Source organism: Neocloeon triangulifer, unplaced genomic scaffold (assembly GCF_031216515.1).
Source record: "Neocloeon triangulifer isolate White Clay Creek 2 clone unplaced genomic scaffold, ASM3121651v1 ptg000017l, whole genome shotgun sequence".
NCBI lineage: Eukaryota > Metazoa > Arthropoda > Insecta > Ephemeroptera > Baetidae > Neocloeon > Neocloeon triangulifer.
This window is the reverse complement of record NW_026775559.1, coordinates 8,882,892-8,902,683: the sequence shown is the minus strand read 5'-3', so window position 1 is coordinate 8,902,683 and position 19,792 is coordinate 8,882,892. Positions and strand designations below refer to the sequence as shown.

At 40.1% G+C, this 19,792-nt stretch overlaps 1 protein-coding gene across 3 annotated transcripts in view; it reads left to right on the top strand.

The window, feature by feature from the left end:
- LOC132203017 (MOB kinase activator-like 2) overlaps nucleotides 1-19,792 on the top strand; it is a 96,414-nt gene that overhangs the window by 28,275 nt on the left and 48,347 nt on the right. Inside the window, exon 1 of one of the 3 annotated variants that reach the window (XM_059630435.1) lies at nucleotides 19,413-19,687. The exons of the other annotated variants lie outside the window; for them this stretch is intronic. Coding sequence (XP_059486418.1) covers nucleotides 19,455-19,687 — 233 coding nt within the window. The 5' untranslated portion in view covers nucleotides 19,413-19,454. Of the gene's footprint in view, nucleotides 1-19,412; nucleotides 19,688-19,792 lie in introns of those variants that run through there. 3 annotated transcript variants of the gene reach the window in all.

The following is a 19,792-nucleotide window of genomic DNA, read 5'->3' as shown; positions in this document are numbered from 1 at the left end:
TGCTTGAGCACTGCAGGACTTACAATGCTAATCAACAGGCTAACCTTACCGACATGGTTCAATTGGACAAGTTTCTAAAAAATGTTAGACTTGAGGAATTGTACTTTGTGTCTAGTGAAGGCAGCACCCTCGATGTGTATAGAGCATTCCTGGAGATGAAACAATTTTGCCAGTTCGATCTTGCTGGTTCTATGTAATAATAAATGCAAGCTAAAAAATAAAAATAAACTTCAAATGAAATTTAAAAAAATTTGATTTTCATGACCCATTAGAGTATACGATAAAACTCTCAACAAGAGTACAAAACTCTGAAGAATGTTTAGAGTATAGATATGAAACATCCTTTAGTCTTCAGATAGTTTAAAATATTGAAATACATGTTTAAAAAAAGGAATACTATTACAAAAGAGACAATATGAAATATTTTTCAAAGTTTTATTTGTCAAAGCAATACATCAAGTACCATGCAAGTAGGAACGGATCTGCCAACTTTCAATCACAATGTTTGGATCAGGCACGACCTCGGGGCATTTGGCCTTCTTGCCGTAGGGACGCGTCTTGTAGTCCTCGAGCACAACTCTCTTGTCACACACGAGCCGATTCGTTTTGTAACTTTCAGCTCTAGTGAAAATGCGAAAGTCGCGGCCGCGCTCAATTTTGTTGAGAAGCGTGATGGTCACCGTGTCCAAGTCGCCGTCAACCAAACTCTTCATCGTCTTGAAGTCAGTCTTGTCTTTGTTGCCCCAGTTGAGTGTTATGCCTTTGAACTTGCGGATTTCTCCATACTTGCCCAAGTCCAGAATGTACGATTTGGGGCCGATGCTTACAAACTGCTCAATTTCAGCACCAGGGCCAAAGCCTTCGATCTCATCTGTCAATTCCCCGAGCCCGCTACCACACTTCAGAATAGGCTTGTCTTCGTCCTCGTAGTAAATGACACTATCTAAAATTAAATAGATATTTAAGATAATTTAAGCATTAAGTTAGTTTAAACAAATTACCAGTATCGAAATACAACACGCGGTCACCCAGAGTGGAAAGTAGGTTATAGAGCATGACGCGGGCGTGTGCGGTGGTGAATGCAGCGATGACAACATTGGTTGATGTAGAGTCTTGAGCCTCCTCTGCAGCCTCATACGTCACGATAACCTTTGAACCGGCCTCCGAGAGGGATTTCACGCGCACATCGGGGGCTGCAAAAAGCTTGAGCAGCTCGTGGGGTTCTGAAATGATGGCCGTTCTAGGCATGGAAAGTCTCTGACCGAATTTCCCCTTTAACAATATAAGAATAATATTATAATTTCTCCTTTTCATAGTTAAAATTCAATAACAAACATACCCAGAGTGAATTGAGAAGCAACTTGGTCACCGTGCGGATTACTTCATTTTTTGATATATTGTTGTAGTCCAGTTTGATGTGCTCCATTCGCTCATACTCTTCGAGATAGGCCTGTTTTTGCTCCTCTGTGATGACATTTTTAGGCCAATCACTTGCTTCTTGTTTTCTTTTCAACATTTCGTTAATGTACAATGAAAAGAGGCCCTCCTCGCCCACGCCGTCGTACTTGGCAGTCTCGGGATAATGCCAGCACTCGTACATTTCCATTATTTTGTACCCGAATTTGACCGCGAGCACAAGTTCAACCGAAGCCCAGGTGCCTATGATGCTCCTTTCTTCATCCGTGTGCTTGCATTCAGGTTTCAATTGGTCTTGAGCACACTTGCTGCATAAATGGCAGACCAATTTTCCATTTACGGTGGTCGGCAGGACCGGGAAAGTTAAGTTGCCGGGTGGAAGAATTTTACACCGAACGAGTCCGAAAATGTCCAACAGCGGTGGGCAGTCGTCTCCGGTAAACACCTTGGGGTGTCCCACAGGATAGCGCAAATATTTCATGCAGAATGGGTAGCTGTGAAATTTAAAATTGATTATTTACAGCCAGCAAATAAAAAATATATTTAAGTAAGGCAACCGGTCAAACATGCCTGTAATATGGTTGTATACTCACAGTGACGTGAAGTCCAAATAGCGAATGCGCATCCCTTTTTGCCTTTTGAAGTAAAGACGCGCCACGTTTGTGCGCCCACCTTTGAGGGCGTCGCGAGGGACTAAGGCCTCCTCTTGAATTAACGGGTGTTGCTTCAGGCGGTTGAAGAGCGCAGGGTCTTTTTTAATCTCCCGCTCGAGCTCGCAGCCGTACATGGAACGCACAGTGTAACCTTTGCGCCTTAAAAATTTCAGTCGAAATTCGGTGTTTATGCGTCTCGCCATGCCTGTGTTTACACTGTCACCACGACCGTTGTCCTGCAGATCGCGATTGTTTTCTCCAGGGTAGCAATGAGGACAATGATGGAAGTAGCACCCCAAGAACTCGTAAACTATTTTCTCTCTTTTAGGCGTCTCGTAATATCCATCCACTGCCGAGCCCAAAATGTATTTCTCTTTGTTGCGCCCTGCGTGATGAATCTCGTGTCCTTCGACGTGTTCGCGCCACAAAAGGTACAAAAGGCCTTGTTTACTCTGCCTGCTTCGGTACCCTGTGTGAGGTATCAGCCCAATTGATTTCTCAGTGTAAAAGTTGCGACGAAAAACTAGGGCGCAAAGCGAAGCACATGTGAAACATTCTATGAATGCGTCCACATTCATGGCAAAGAACTGGCGCCGGAACTCGGAGGCAGCCAAGCGCAGGATTGTCACATCCATCTCGCAATAAGCTCTTATTTCTTCTTTAAAGTTCCAGAAACCGCCAGTTGCGCTTAGTCTTGCATTCTCAGCAGCATGCCATTCAGTCACTTTCTTGCGATTTTTTTCACTCATTGTGTCCACAGCCCAGTATTTGAGGTCTGGCAATACTTGTTTGTTGTAATTGTAGTTTTCAACGCAGTTGAAGAAATGCGGGAAAAATCCTTTCTTGTTGCTCTCCGGTAGTTTGAAAGCTTCAGGGAGCGCAGACAACGCTTTAGGCACGAAATTGAAGAAATCTATGAATTTTACATTCACGCCAGTAGCTTTGTGCAATAAATGCACTTTCAAGGCTTTTCGGCCGCTCAAAATGACGTCTTTGACGACCCAATGGGGGTTATCCATAACTTCATTCAATATTAGTACAGCATCATAGCCGCTACCGTAGTGCATCAGAACAATATGTTCACGCGGTGCCATTTTTGAATTTTTTCTTGCACACCTTGTACCACAAAAATTGACAAATTCTCGCACAACGTTGACATTCTTATCGTCCAAAGAGTCAAAGCTGTGGCTACGTTGACCACAAGTGGCACAGTCTTCATCGCAGTGTAGTTCATCATCACGACAGTCAGCACAAACAGTCTGGATTTGTGCCAAATTAACTTGATGCTCAGTGACTCCGTCCGAGAACACTTTTTCTTGGGTTGACTCGAAGTCTGCGAAGGATATTAGGGTTTTGCTGTCCTTTATCTTGAAATGTTTGGTCCGCGGTTTAGCTTTCATGTGGCAAAAGTGTGGCTGCTCTTGATATTCTTGACAGTTTTTGCAAAACGCTGTGCCGCACACGTGTTGGAAATCTTTGTTCAGAATCCTGTACAAAAATCCACAGTCTTCACAGACGCGCCGCTTATCACACAAATTTTTATCAAGATGAGCCTCAAAACACTGAAGGCTTGCAAAGCTTATTCTACAAATGTCACAACTGATAGGCGCCGCAGCATTGTCTGTCCGTGAATTGCAATGCGTGAGACACTTTCGACAGATGCCTCGTCCGTCACCACATCTATGTATTTTGTTGTTGACGCCTTGCTCACATACTTCACAATACAAGGTCTTACTCAAATAAGCGGCAATACTTGTAATGTAAGAGTAATGCTCGGTCTCTCTGTTGTATTGGAGAAAGAGCGTTGTCTTGGTTTCAGGGCCTTGATATCCCCTGTACACTAGAGATTCGTTACTGCGGCCGTCGTACACGACAATACGGTATGAACCCAGAGCTTGCTCAACATCTGCTATATTATGGTGACTGCCTCCACCACTGAAATCGGTTACGCATTTGTCATACAAATTCTGAACACCATCCGTGAAAGCCTTTGCCTTTTGTCTCTTGACAGACCGCCAAGTGTTCACATCTTGCCTCTGCTTTGGACTTTTTTCGTACACTTTATGACCTATACCCAGATTTACCGCATACAAGAGGCAGAGAAATCTGCTTGAAATAGGTTTCCCCGTTTTATTATGAAAGGACCGCGGAGGAGTGTTTAAGGCAGCAATAGTCGAACCACCTGCAACTTTTTGGCCCTTTTCAAAGTTTTTCGAAGCAGCAGTCCTTCCACGCCCTCTCAAATTGGTCACTCTGATGACTTGAAACTGAACCGTGCCATCCGCCAGAAAGTGCTCATTTGATTGCGCAACATTGCTTAAGTCTGCAATGATCTCGTTGGCACTCACTTGGTCTTGGAGCCGGAACTCAATCTCAACTGGTTCTCCTCCCGTAGAAGTCTTGATCTTAAATCCCAGGTAGTCATTTTTCTTAGAGTCGTCCGTCTTCTCTTCAGTCACTATTGTAGAGATGAGCGCCGCCAGAGCCAAAAGGTGTTCACCACCGGCAGCGAGTTCGAGGGTCAAGTCTCGATAGACAATGTTGAATTTTTTGCTTGCAACCCTTTTGTTCTTCAGAATTCGGAATGTCGGTTGATCTGCGTTTGGACCATTGAGAGGACCGCCACCACCAACCTGAGTGCAGTCTTCCGAAGAAGAATCCTCGTCCTCACTCTCCGAGTCCTCACCGTCCGAGACACTCGGCGAGTTGTGGTCCGAAACCTGAGCTTGCTCGTCGGAAGAGTTAGGTTCGGTCCCCTGTGAGCTTAGGTTTGACCCTTGAGAGGTCTGGCTCACTGGTTGTGAAAGATTGGTTGTGACCTCAGTCACCACAAAGAGCCCACGCTTAACCAACGAACGGGCCACGAGATTAATTCGGCGTCGGCGACCAGCCTTGAAAACAGCCCTTGTCAGATAACGGCGGCGCCCCATTCGAGCAGGCATCAGAAATATCTATAATTGTATGATAGGGTTTTAATTTTTATAACCTTGTTTTATATTGTAAAAGAAATTATTAAACCTGCATAAATTCAAATTATTATTAAATGTTTAGTATTTTAATAATGGGTACATAATATTTTGAATGAAACATTAAAAGCATTTCCAAATTCATTTTAAAAATGCTCCAGTTAATAATAATAATAATTCCCATCATAATATTTAATCAAACTAATATTCTAAGTTGCAACAGTTTTTAAAACTACAAATTTTAAAGAAAACAAGAAGTGAAACTACATTTTTACAGAGTTTTATTCAACAATACGCAGACTAAAAAGCTCATTCCACCTTAAGCTCGCAGATCTTCTTGGTGACCTTCTTCTTGCGTATCTGCACCCTCTTCTGCTTTGGGGCAAAGGGCTGTTTGACAGGGACGGCAACCTTCTTGGCAGGTGGCTCGATGTTTTCAACCTCTGAGGAGGAGGAGGAGCTGATGCGGGTCCTCTTTTTCTTGTTGCTCAGCTTGAGCAGCCTTTGCCTCTTGGCTTGCGAGCCTTTGATGAGAGGGCCAGTGTTGTCCTTGAGGACCTGCGGTTCAGCCGTACTGATGTCCTTCAAGGCGTCTTCGGCCGCAAAGCAGTCTTCGAGGAGCACCGCTGGCTGTTAAAACAAGTAATGCATGGTTTAGTATACTTAGAGTTAAAAACTTAAAAGATTATCTATTACCTGTAGTGCAGCATCAGTGATAGCTCTCTTCCGCTTGTTACTGATCTTTTCAGCTTTGATGGGGACAATCTATAAACATAAAGATGTTAAATTATGAAAGAGATTTAAAAACATGATGAATTACATTTAAAATAAAAAGCTAACAAAATAAATTTTTATTTCACAATATTATAGTTTGATCACATTATTTATTTTAAAAACTAAATGTTTAGATTCAATTACTTTTGCATTATGACAGAACAGTTCTGAAATTAAAATATTTACACTTAATATTTATTGACATCATGTGTAAGAGCAATAATAAATTTTAAAAGGTTCAAAGATGTAAATAAAGTTATGAAACATTTTTATTTATAATAAATAATACTCACATTGTTTGCCTTAACCAGCATACTGGCACACAGTTTCTGCAGCTGCTCGCGGGACATGTTGCCGAGATCGTCCAGTTGGGCATCAAGGGCTCCACCAAACTGAACAGGCTGCGCAGGCACTTGAGTCCCAGCTGTAGGTGCCTGAGGCAGAACCTTGATAGCCTTGGAAAGCTGCTTCGATGGCCTGACGGCTGTAGCGGTTGGCCTAGCGGCTTTTTTCTTGGGCATGACAAAGTCGTCATCGGAGTTGTCGTCCAGAGAGGCAGGCGGCTCAACAGGTTGCTTGGCTAGGATGAGGAAGTCGTCGTCGTCGTCTGAGACGGGTGGTGGTGAAGGTGAGTCGGGGCTCTCCGGAGACCGGGGGCTGGGAGGCTCGATGAGCGTAGGAGATGTGGCCGGAGTCTTCAGCTGCATGAGGACCTTGGCGGCTCTGTTGTTTTTCTAAATTTAAAAGGGAAATTAATAACAGTTCAAGTGAATCAATTTTGAAACTTACATGAATAAGCGCATCCTCCTTGTGCTCGGTCTCCCGCTTGGCCAGACACTTTAACGAAGCATCCTCTTTGGCTGCTGCTGCCTCCTTGTCTTTGATGTACTTGGAGTTGAGTCGCTCCAGGCTTTGCTCCTTCTTAGTGAACAGCTACAAACAGAAAGAACAATTTGAATTTATTGAGTTTGTTATTATTATTTTGGATTTATTTATTTAATATTATTTATATTTTAAATTTATTTACGGAGATTAGTTTGTTTAACAATAATATTTAATAAAAGATATTGTTTCCAATATTTATAAGCATATAAATGTATATTTGTTTAGAATATAATTTAACAAGTTCAATATTTTATGTTCTTACCTCTTTGGCTTTTTCATTTTCAATGGACATGTTGTGCAGATGGAGAGCCTGTCGGTCCTCAGACTTAATCTTTGCAGCAACCTTGGATTCCCGAGCGGCCTTGTTATTCTGGGCTGTGTTTTGCAGGACCGCCAATTCTCCTTGCAGTTGTTGTTGGACAGCGAGCAGCGTTGCATTATATTCCAGGGCCCGCCCGTGTGTCGCTTGGGCGTCCAGCATTTGTTGCTCCAAACCGTGAAGTTGTCGTGCAACGTCATCAATTTTGGCAGCCGTAGCCTCGCACTCCGCCGCAGCGGCCGTGGCATAACGCTCATCAAGACGTGTCAGACCGAGGGTGAGATGTGCTTGTTGGTCTGCCACCATCTTTTGCTGCGCCTCGATGCCCACAAGCTCGGCCTCAAGCTTGACCCCCACTTCTGCTTCATGTTTGGCCTCGTTGTTGTGAAGCGCCGCTTGCTTCTTGGCTTTGGCAATGAAGGCCTCCGAGCCCTCGACGATGTTGTCTCGGGTGGCAAAAAAGCGCGCATCGATGTCCTTGTGCTCTTGGAGAGCTGCTGCTTTGATTTCAGTCGCCTAAATCAAATTTAAAAATGATATAATATTTTCCTTTCAAAGCAAATTGTAATTGAAGTGTTTTAAATATTTATAAAAGGTATATGTTTTAATATTAGAGCATTTAACTTATAAAATTCAATTCCAATTCTTATATTTATTAAATTATAAATTTTAATTCCAATGCTTTTATTTATTAACTTAATAGATTGAGGGTGATTGAAATAATAACAAATTAAATTTACTTCGATTCGCATTTTGGACAGGTTGTCCCGACAGTGCGGCATCAACCCCTCGAGTCCAAAAAGACGGTGCACGCGCCGGTGGAGAGGAACTCTCACCTGTTTTTGGAACAGTTCCTTAGGGCCGTTGGTGTTTGAGACAGCCTTCGAGCAACCTGCAGTCGGGTGAAACTCGAGGGGTCCGTTTGTCTGAGGACGAACAATTTGGCGCAGGTTTCCAACGTTGACCGTGTCATGCAGACAGATCGGCTACAAATATAAACAAGAAATATTGTTTATTTTTAACTAATATATTTTCAAATGTTAAAACATAACCAGGATATAAGTATTTTTTATTTAAATTACAAACTGAACATATTTTATTTCAAATAAAAAATTATGAACTTTATATCACATATATGTTGACGAGATTTTATTAATAAATTAAGTTTATTTTCTAAACAACATATTATTTACAAATTTTAAAAAGGAAATGCAACTATATAAGAGGATGAAATAGTTTGCAACATTTTAAAAGGAATTTTGCATTCATAAAATGATGGATTTTATTTCAAATTATATAAATGTATAGTGCTATTTAAATGTGGAGTTGAAGAGATTTTATTTTAAAATTGAAACTTTACTTTATTTACAAATATAAAACAGCAGATTTTATCACAACTTTAAAAGGATCGATCAGATTTTATTTTAAACTCAAAATTAACAATGAACTTTAAATTTCTTTGAATTAATAATATAAAGTCTTTGTAAACAAATAGGATTTTCAACTTTAAAACAAGAATAAAATAGTTTTCCTTACTTTCATAAGCAGGCGTCCTTTGCTGCCAATGCCAAGACCTCTCTGCGCGGAGGGGACTTTGACACCCTTGTACTGCGGGTTTTGCTGCTTGCTAGCCGCCGGGTGACGAACCGCCGAGAGACCCCACGAGGGTTCCACGGCAGGAACGGAATCGGGAGTAGTCTTTGAATCGGGCACAAAGACGGCCATGGGGCCGGGGGCCTCGAGAACAAAGGCAATCGCGGGACCCAAATGGGCCACGCCGGCCGCGGGGTTGCTGGAACCTTCGCCGGCCGCGGGGTTGCTGGAACCTTCGCCTGCCGCATGGTTGCTGGAACTTGCTTTGCCGGTCACCACAGCCGGTTGCAGAGACGCGTCCGCCGCAGCGGCCAACACATCTTCCAGGCTCTCGTTTGAGAGCCTGTGAAAACAAGGGCCATCGTCCTGAACCAAAACATTGTTATCGGACGGTGACAGCTGTTGCTGCAACTGCGCAATCGCGTCATCCAGAGGAGAGTTTGACGGCTGATTGGCACCAGCGATGTGCGACGCAGCCGCCGCAAAGTATGATTCCTCCTAAATAAAATAATATTTAATAAAATTAATATTTTTAAACTTTTAATAATAATGAATATTTAAATTTTTTCTTTTAAAACATGATTTTTAATATTTATATTCAAATATATATAACCATTTTAAATTAATTGACAGACTTCTTTATTCGTGAATTTATTTTATGGATGTAATACGATTTGATTTTTGTTCTTTAATATTTGAAGTAAATTTGAAACAATTTTCATTAAACATTCATTTCTGAACTAAAATATGTTATATATATTCATGCTTTATTTTTAACTTTTACATTTTATGGCCAATATAATATGCTCAAATGATTTATAGAAATGTAAAGGAATATTTTCTCACCATAGCGAATATGCTTTCCAACTGAGAGTTGCTCAGAACGTCTGCGCCTTCAGGTTCTGTGTCGGTTTCGGGGTCTGGCTTCGGAGTCGAGGTTCCGTTGAACGACATGATGACTTTTTCGAATCGCGAACTTGTTTCAATCGAAGGGAATACGACAGAATGGACTTCCAAGGTACGTGGGCCCTGATATAGGGCCGGTCAAAAGGGTGGGGTTTACCTTTTGGACCAATCAGGTGCATACGAATGACCGTTTGAAGCCACCAGAACCCATTACCTTCAACGACCCCTAATGGGTTCTCAGACAAGGAGGCGCGCACTTATTTTTTAATCAAAATTCCAAATCCAACGCGTTTTTAAGCTCTTTCTTTGAATATTCAATAGGTTGGACTTTGTACCCCAGCAAGCGTTGGGCGCTAACGGACTCTTTCTTTGAAATTCAAATTACCTGGACAGCCTATGCAAATGAATTATTTCTTTGAATATCGATTACTTTCAAATTTGGTCTGCCGCCACCCTTTTTAATGACTTTTTATTTACTCTGATACATTCCTGGTACACGTCGCTGCAAAATAAATTCAAAATTTAACTTATTCTAGAAGTTCAGGCGATTTGTTTTCATTTTTTAAGGCTAAAACTAGTTGCATCTGGTGAACAACGAACGCCAGCCACAGAGCCAGCCGTCTCCCCACCGCGAGTAAAAGTTATTAAATCGTTCCGAGCGCACCCGAAAGCAGAGCACGAACACCGAACCGTTTCTCCGAAGGCCGCTGAATACGGGCCGCACACCCGAATAATGCAATTTTCCGCCGGATAATACCTTTTGTGCATTTATTTCCAAGTTTTTTCTCTCATATTTATTATTTTTGTTTTCATAACATAATTATAAGTTATTTCCATCCAGAACTTTCCGTTCCAAGCGCACCGCCGGGAGAGAATCGGCCGCTTAATCGGGAGTGAACCAACGTTCGTTATAAAGGGGAAAATTTTCTAAGTACTCGTGGTCGCATCCCAGTATTATTTTGGTCTCTGTTTCATACAACACTTTTTTATTTCAAAGTCCAAAACACAGCCAGGAGGGTTCTCGGTTAATATCGGGAGTGAACCAACGTTCGTAATATAGGAGAAAATTTTCTAAGTCCCCCGTGGTCGATTCCCAATATTATTTTGGTTATTCCTCAGTATATACTACTTAGGCACTTGAATTAAAATTAAATTGTCAAGAACAAGAGTTTTTAAGGTAAAGGTGAAAAAAAAGTTAATTTACTCACTAAATTTTAGAAAGGGCATGCTCAGTGATTACAACTGAGCGTGGAAATCGGGCTCCAGCCTCGCAAACAAGCACAACCTCAAAATGAGTTTTCCACCGGCAAAGTCTTTATGAATAAACCTTTCTTTCATTTGCTGGATGTGAATAAACCGCTTCATTCTGCATTCATACGCCGTCGCTTAAAGTTTCGTGTAATCTTCATCTGTCTATCCGCGGGATTCCGCTTCAAACAAAACTATTGTTGGCAAAAAATTCCCATCAGCGAGCAGAAATATGAATAGAAACGGATGAAAAGGAACTCGCTCGCATGATGAAAAGTATACATACAGCTCTGGAGGGAGTGACACGCACCATGATAACTCGATCGTGTGAATCGTGATGCGAAAAGGAGAAAATAATTTGAAAACTCCGCAAATGCATCCCAGTGAAATCGGTTTTGGCACACACAAAAAAAAATGCTTCTTAAACGATTCTTTTATATCTGGCCGATGTGATTGGAAAAGTCATCTCAAGTCTGAATGGGTCCCCAGAAGTTCTGAAAGGCCAACTTTTTATCATCAAGTGACTTTGGCGGACAAATATTGGAAAGCAAACAGGGACATTCCTCGGGGAGGATCCGCTCTAGTTTGACATCCTAGACTTTGGCCTAAAAATTAACGCCTTCATTAAGATAAGACACTTATCCAAATTCCATCTTAAAAACGCAATTTAAAACCCATCAGAGTCTAGAAAGGCCGGGTTGAATAAGTTGTTTTATTTATTTTGACTTGTGTTGAGTCTATCACTCGAGGAGGAAAATATGAAACGGTCTCGCGTGAACGAATCTTGAAAACACCCACACGTCTTTTCTCTCAAAAGTCTTTTCCCGCGAGACTGCAGTCTTTACATCTCTTCAGACGTAAACACAAGTAGAAATTATCAAGTAACGACGGTTGTGTCTGCGTCTTTTACAAAAAAGGTTCCCTTAGGAATATTATTATCGACTGATTATATTCCAGCAACCGACAGACCTTCAGTAATTGAAATTTCTTGTCGCTCTCGTCATTTTCAATGTACGGGCAGGGTGGAGCGACAGTTAATTAGTGTAATCGACCCACGCTCTTCAAATATATTATGCATGCTTGGAAATCCTCCTACAGAAGCGATAATTATTCTCGTGACTTTGTTATTCAATTGAAACTGAAGACTAAAGATTATGCAAAAAAGTAAAATTTAGGCTCTCTCATATTTATTAAATTATGAAATCTCGCAAGATTTTTGTTTATTATCACTGACGAGGGAAAGTATAACCAGTTGTTTGAAATTTGTCTCTAGAGAGCATCAATAAATTCATTTTCGTTTCTGGCACACGCTCATTTGTATTAATATTGTAAAAAAAAATCGAGTTAACGTTGAACCGAGCGACCCAGCAGCTTTTATGGGTCCAGCCGGCAAATGGAGAGGGAAAGTTAATTGTGCGGTGAAAGTGAGCGTATGACGTTCATTATTGTCGTTGTTCCGAGCCATTATTTTGCCTAAAGGTGTTGTCTCGAACTACCGAGTTACGAGCAGTCGCTTTTTAATTTCAAAGTGAAGCTTGAAAGGCTGAGCTATAAATTTTTCGAAGTGCTGATATTTTTGAAATTACTCAGTGTTTTAGGAATAAATAGCTGTTTATTAATGTTGAAATAAAATTTGATTATTACATAACAATTAAAATTGCAATTTGAAAGCTAAATATTTCTCCAAAATTAGGTAAAAATCTGAATTAAATAATTATTTTACTTTTTTTCGCATCTTTACCACGCTTGACCCCAAGTGACGGTTTTCTAGCTTTTATCTTAAGTTGATCTTTGTCTCAAACATTTAAATTTAAAATTTACAAAAATAAATTTGCAATAATTATATTATTAATTAGAGTACCTATAAAACAGTACAATCAAGGTTCACACTTAAAATCCAGAATTAATTTAGGTAAAAATAAGTATTCTTTGGTCCTCTTCTATAAAATTTTTATATATATTTTCAATACTTTAAATGAATTATGCTTTAGGAAAATTTAAATTAAAAAAAAAAAAATCATACGAAATAATTTCCCACAAGTATTTTTGCTGCTTTTGGATTATGTTCGTTTTGCCCCCTTTCTCTGTGCCCTGATGCCACGCCGCGATCGCCCGCATTCACGATTTTCCTGTGCGGCCCGCTGCACTCTCTCACTAGTCCGCTCTTTTCGCTCCGCTAATTTGGCCGGAGATTCGCGTGGTAGGGTTACAAAGAGAGCACATAGCAGATTTAACGAACGATCCGCCGCAGTCGAGGTGCAGCTGACTGCCGCGGTAATTCGTCTCTTTTTCAAGATTTTTTGTTGTCGTCGGCGGTGAGGATAATGGCCCGAGCACGGCCGGCGTGATTTTTCCACGCTGACGTCAGCGAGCGTGCAAAAAACGCCGCTTTACATATATCTCGCGATATGCGGGCCAGGAAGACGTGCTGTCACTGCAGCAGAAAGCGACTGGCTTCCTGTCCTTTTGCTTATTTTTCACCCCTGCCAAATCGTTATGTAATTTTGAGCAGCAAGGAGTCGCCAAAAAATTGCCCTTGGGACCAGAGGCTCGCGAAAAAAAGCAGAGCAATTTATGCGACACTTTGGGAATTGGGACATCATGACAAAAATCTGGGTTGTGGAATTTAAATAAATTTCCAATTATTGAGTAAAATTTTTATATTCATATAAATTTATTCAATACTTCTTTATCAAATATTAGAATTTAAATTAATATTTGTTTTTTACAAAGAACAGAGAGCAGGGAAAAGTTTATAAACTACCAATTGTAATAACAAAGTGGATTTTTAATCAATAGGAAATTCTAATTTCCATTGATATTTTTCAATAAAAGTGTTTATTTAACTTTATTCAAGAGTACTTAATTTTCGCTTTAGATATTATCAGATATAATTTTTATTTCAAAACCGTTGATTTCCTGTAGTTATAAAAAGTTTGGTTCTCAAATTTTCTCACCCGCTACAAAAAACCTATAAAAAGTTTTGAGATTGCGGCGCTTCGAGTGCTTTACGATTGGAGAGCCGAAAATAGGTCGAGTGATTTTATTCCGTTTCCATCACATCATCCAAGTTACATCATTAAGAGCTCGTGGGTGTTGCACCGGAGCAAAGAAAGACTACGTGCGCAGGAGAGTCTATTTCAAGGCGACGCCCACACGATTCGGTCCATAAGTCAAATATCGAATTGGTAAGAGCGGCCACCGCTATAAATAGGAGGCCGACGCTCTCATCTTTTTGTACCTCAGAGGTATAATTAGCCGTGCGGCGTATTTACATATGTGTGCCGCGGCTAAATTTAGGAAACAAATGGCCTAGCAGGGGTTGTTCTCGCGGCATGCGGTCGTTGGGATTTATCGGCCGCTCATTAGGACCAGATTAAGCGCGGCTAATCGATTGATGGTAATTGATTTTCGAGCGCAACAAAGCAAGCGGTGCACAGAGAGGATAAGGAATTAAAGTGCCGCTCTCAGTGTGGGCGAACGGGCGAGCCAGCAATTTGCGTAATCAGCTTTTGTGTGGCGGCGTGTGGCGAAATTCATTCCAATTTGGGGAGCATAGCACGTCAGAATAATTGATAATTTCATTTTATGAAACCTGAAGCTGTATTAAAATGGAGAAATTTTTACAAAATTATAATAATGAGTCAAAATGATAGATAGCCTTTTAAATTTCACTGCGGCGGATTGGGTCTTTTTGATCTCGGAAGTTTTAGCAAAATTCTAGCTAGTGGTGATGCCGTTTTTTTCCAACAATTCATTTATTTTAATAAATTGTTTTCAACAAGGAGTTTGGTACCAAACTCTTTGGTTTTCATAAATTGGTTTAAAATGATGTATTTGCAACAATGTTGACAAAAAAACAACAATAATAATTTTGATTTAAAAATTGTCAGTAATATAATGCTAATTTTTTAAATATTATTAGAAAATTTGTTTGTTATTATCCTTAATTAATTTGTTTTTCAGAAAATATTGTTTTAATTTCTCACGAAAAATAAATATTTGAAGGTAAAATAAACATGCAAATTTAATTAAAGGTTATGAAAATCACTTCTGAAGTAACAACTTTTGGGTTATTTGCTTAATTGTTTATTTGATACTTGAAAACTTTGTTTACACATACACAGGAGAGGAAATGTTTTCATACACCGCCAAGAGTGTATTTCTGTCTCTCCTTGAGGAAAGTTGCCCGAGTTTGTCTTCTCCTCGACTCGGGTACACAGAGACAAGTTTTTCGCAAACTTGTAACAAACTCAAGCAAACACAGAGAGAGTGCAGACGCGGCTGCTGACATCAGAGGAAAATAATTAGCCCGCTATTCACCCTGCAATGAATGCGCCTTGTAAATTTTCTGCGTCAAAAGTTCAGTGGCCGCTGGAAAAATGGGCTAATTTGTTGTTCTCGCCGGCGGTGCTAGAAAAAAATTGTCCTCTTTTCTGGTGACAAATCGGCGCAGTGTGACGTTTTTGTCCTCTTGACAGAAGGAACTTGGTGATTTATTTCCCAGAACAGTGCGTGTAAGGAATAAAAATTATACTATTTTTTGCGCTTGTTATGAGGAAACAAAATAAATGAGAACAAACAAAGTCGGCTAATTAAACTCAAGGTCGGCTGGTAATTAAAAAATCAAAAGAGGATAATTTTGGAGGCGCCGCTTTTCTAATCAAACAATTAATTACAACCGTAAAAACATCTCAGCGGGAGATCTTCTGACGCTGGAAGAGAACAAATAATTTTTAATTGGAAGCAATTCTTCAGAGGCTCGCGTGAGAGCCAATAAACTGGCAATTAATTAGAATTAGGGCACTTCTTGGCAGCCTCCGATGAAATTAAACTTCACTCGAATCTAATTCTGTCTTGTAATGAAGAGCTGTTTACTTTTGAAAAGTGCTTAAAATTTTTGGATCAAGTCGAAACAGGAAGCGATGAAATGTCACGCGGGGATTGGAAGAAAAAACTGCCCTAGAAATGTCGGATGGTGTTGGGACCACAATTTACACGAATGCATCCATCTATATTTAACAGCAGGTTTAACTGTTTATATGAAAATTTGAGACTAGCACAGTCGGAGCGAGATTTATCTCCGCAGTTGCGCAATCGCACACACGTGGTTTGGATAAATAATTCAATCCTGACAATTTAATTAGTGCGTTGAAAACTCCAGCTCGGTATTTATAATTTACATTTGGGTGGTTTAAAGTCAAGTCGCAATAAACAAGGAAATTGCTTGGTGTTTGTTTTATTATCAACTGTGTGCCCCACTTTGAGTTGCACATTTTTGCATGCAAAAGAGGTACAATTATATTTCATTCAGATAGACCTACATTCGTCGTGTATACATCTGGGTGAACTTTGTTTCAATGTGCCGGGGAAATAAATATAGAATTATAGAGTTTTGCTGGAAAAGGAAACTATACTTTGTGAATGTCAGCTGCACGGACGTGGCCTCTCGCAAAAAGCGGTGAGGAAATTCAATTATTTGCTATGTTTCTGTTTGCCGCGACAGTGTGATTTCCCAAGCAGAATATTGATTAGTTTGTTGGAAGTCTGGCCTTTTTTACATTTTTAATCATAAATATCAATTATAAAATAAAAAGATTGAAAAATCCACCCATTTTAATTAATGATTGATTGTTAAATTTCATTCTAGCAAGCTTTCATGAATCGACATTTTAATATATTTATTTCATTCTTACTTGTAATTAAATGCGTACACTTCAGGTACACTTAATTTGATTAAATATCTGAAAATATTTGTATTTCCAGGATTATTTTTAAATTATAAAAATTATAAAATTCATAATATTTAATATACAAAATTCCTTAAAATTTTAATTCTTTTGAAAACTGTAAAAAATGCACGTTTATTTAAATATTATTTTATTATTAATATTTTATTAAGAAATGTTAGAAATGTAGTGTTTTATAGTCAAAATTGATTACTGAGCTGTATTGTTTGTAAACCCATTTTGAGTTATCTGATCTCTAAAAGAGATAAAAGCCTCATTGTCCCTCCTGTTGTCAGAAATACACTGCAATCGGGCTGAAATGAAACGCGCGCGCGCCACATTGAAATGTTTACGCCGCTGGTGACAGCCTAGCTCTTCCATTCAAACTGACCTTTGACATTTCGCGTATTGCGCCCCTTTGCCACGCGTCCCTTTGTCCTTGTGCTGTTATTCTTGCGCCGTATTGGCCGCTGAAGCCTCCCTTTCTTATATCTTCGCTTCCTGAAAACATTTCATACAAGAGAGCAGCGCCCGCTCTTGACTTTTTAAGAGAAGACTCGAGGAGAGGCAGGGCCTGCTCCATCAGCGGAAAACAATCCCCTGCAGAGGTGGATGTGCGACTCGGGAGACTTCTTTCTGATAAGCAAGAGACGCTTCTTTTATCTATATGTCGCCGCGAATCGCCATTGTCCTCCAGTTATTTTTGGGTGCAAAATTGGGACACCTCCTCTCAAGCTCAAAAGCACTTCCATACAATTTTTAAATTATTTTTGGCTTCACGATTCCAACAGTGTGGTACGATAAATAAAAAAAATAAAACATTTTATTATTCTAAATAAATATTATTTGTTGTAATTAAAATAATCAAGATAGTTATAAAAATCACATAAATTTATTGAAAATTTCAATAAAAAATTTGAACTTTATAAGTATACATTTATTAGTCTGCATACCTTGATAAATATAATTAAAATTTTTCAATAGCCAACTCTCAGGTTGACAATTTTTCCCTTTAAATGCAGGATTTGTTGAAGTTTTTTTAATTGATATTCATATTTTAAATTTGATAGAACCGTCGTCGACTTGAACAAATAATTATCAACTGAAAATTGGTTGTTGGAAGTCCGCAGTGGAAATGTGATTGCTCCCCACGGTGCCGTGATCGCTGAGTAATTATCCTAGAGATAAAATGTGTTGCATGCGCACGGCCTTGGTTACACTCGGCGGAGTCATCAGCAGCTAGGGCTAATTAAGATTCGCGTGATGCCATCCACCTGTTGTCAAAAACCGCGGAAATAATATTAATAGCCAAGGCAATCAATATTTGCAGGCAATTTTCTGCAGATTCCGTTTCCTCTGCTCCGCTTTTCTCACCGAAAAAAAAGGAAGTTCTTTTTTACTAGCGATCTAATTATGCCAGCAGAGGAAGTCTGTCGGTCTCGTTTGTGAAAGGATCCATATTGAGGATTTCTGCGAAAATTCGCGACTAATGAAGACTCGCAAGTGGAAGTGACTAATTTGAATTCAAACCATGCTTTCTTTTGAATTCCATTCACGGCTTTCATTGAAAATTACTAATGATTCGTAATTTTGTTCCAGGTAAGAACCTTGATTGAGAAATGGACTTATTTTTTCGCAGTTTGAGGGAAGAATGGCAAGTAATCTTTTGACAAAGTTGTGCATAATTCATGTATACAAATTTTGTAAAAGCAGGTATGACAATGCCTGCAGCTTTAAGAGATTCTCGCGGCAGCTGCCCTACATTTGCTCACCCACAAAAGGCGATAATAAGTCATGAAACGAAAACAATAGGGCCATAAATGTAGGCGAAGAAGAATATGATGACAAAGAAACAGAAAGAGCTTCTTCTCTGCTTATGCATGTACTTTTAGGAGAACACGTGTCGTTGTGTGCCCAAGATAAAGGAGAGATTTCAGGCTCGGGAAAGCACAAAGTGTCGCCTTATTTTAATATTATGTGCATCTTTTCCTGTAGACCTTATTATTCTCAAATTGACGCAACGTCCCATATAAAAAAGTCCACAGTATGGTGCTCGAGATAAGATTACATGTTGCCATTGGCTGATTATTCAATACCACGCCACTCGGTGCGACGGCCGCCGGAACACCGACGAGCCTTCGCCACGTTTCACAAACTTCAGGTGACTCACTGGGAAAATTACGGCAGTTGCAAGCAAAACTTATCTTCAATTTAAATTGCGAAGTCGGCTGCACGAAAGTCGGAAGACTTTAAATGCGTTTTAAACGCAAAGAAAACTTCAGCAGTGAAATGCAAAAGTTGAGTAAAATAAATAAAATAAGGATTTATTTTTCCTCAATGCTGTGAAAAATTGAAAAACATGATATATTTGATATTGTTCAAATGAACTATTAATTAATTAATTTTGAGCACAGTGATGAATAATGTCACTGAATGTAAGGTCAACGCCCTTACTTAATGGTTATTTAACATTTTTAGTATTTTTACCCATTCGTGACTGGAAAGCAAGAATTATTTGTCATTATTCCCGTCCGACATCCAACCGATTGTGAATGAGGGCCAAAAATCATTGTGGCATGGCACGGCCATATTTCACCCAAGTCCTTCATTTCACCTTTCACCAGAAATTATAACGCCACGACACGCTCCATCAAATTCAAATCGGAAAAGATAAAAATAGCGGCGCGAGTTTCAGAAGCTGCAATTCAGCTGATCGGGGGAGATTTTGCCGAAAATAGAAGCTCGCGGAAAATTTTGGGCAGCAGGAATTGCGTGCCAATATTTTTGCGGCGGCGGCGAGATGGAAATTAGCGTGGTGCAAAAATAAACAACGTGCGCGCGTGAGGAGGACGGGTGGGGAAAAAGAGTGGTGGCCCCGCGACTATGCATCTGTGACTCAAGTCAAGTCAGTCAGTCAGTCCTAGTCAGTGTGCGCTCGCGGATCGATGCATGGTGGCGCGAGATCATGAGTGTGCTAATGGAATCGAACAGCGTTTTCCGCTCGCTCATCAACTCGGTGCACACGTCGCACTCGGCCTCGTCCTCCTCGTCGGCCGGCTCCTTTTCCGAAGTGCAGCAGCCCCCCAGAAAGCTCCACACACAGCACATTGCACCCAAAGTGTCCATATTGGATGTCTGCCATCGGAAAATACGCTTGATCGGCGGCGCGCCGGTCGCCTTCTTCGGCGGACTTGTCGCGTAAGTCCTTCTCAATTTCAATTGTTTTAAATTACGTTCGGATGGAAATACCTTAACTAGTAGTAAATAGCAAAATTTGGGCTGGGATTAAAATTATTTGACCAG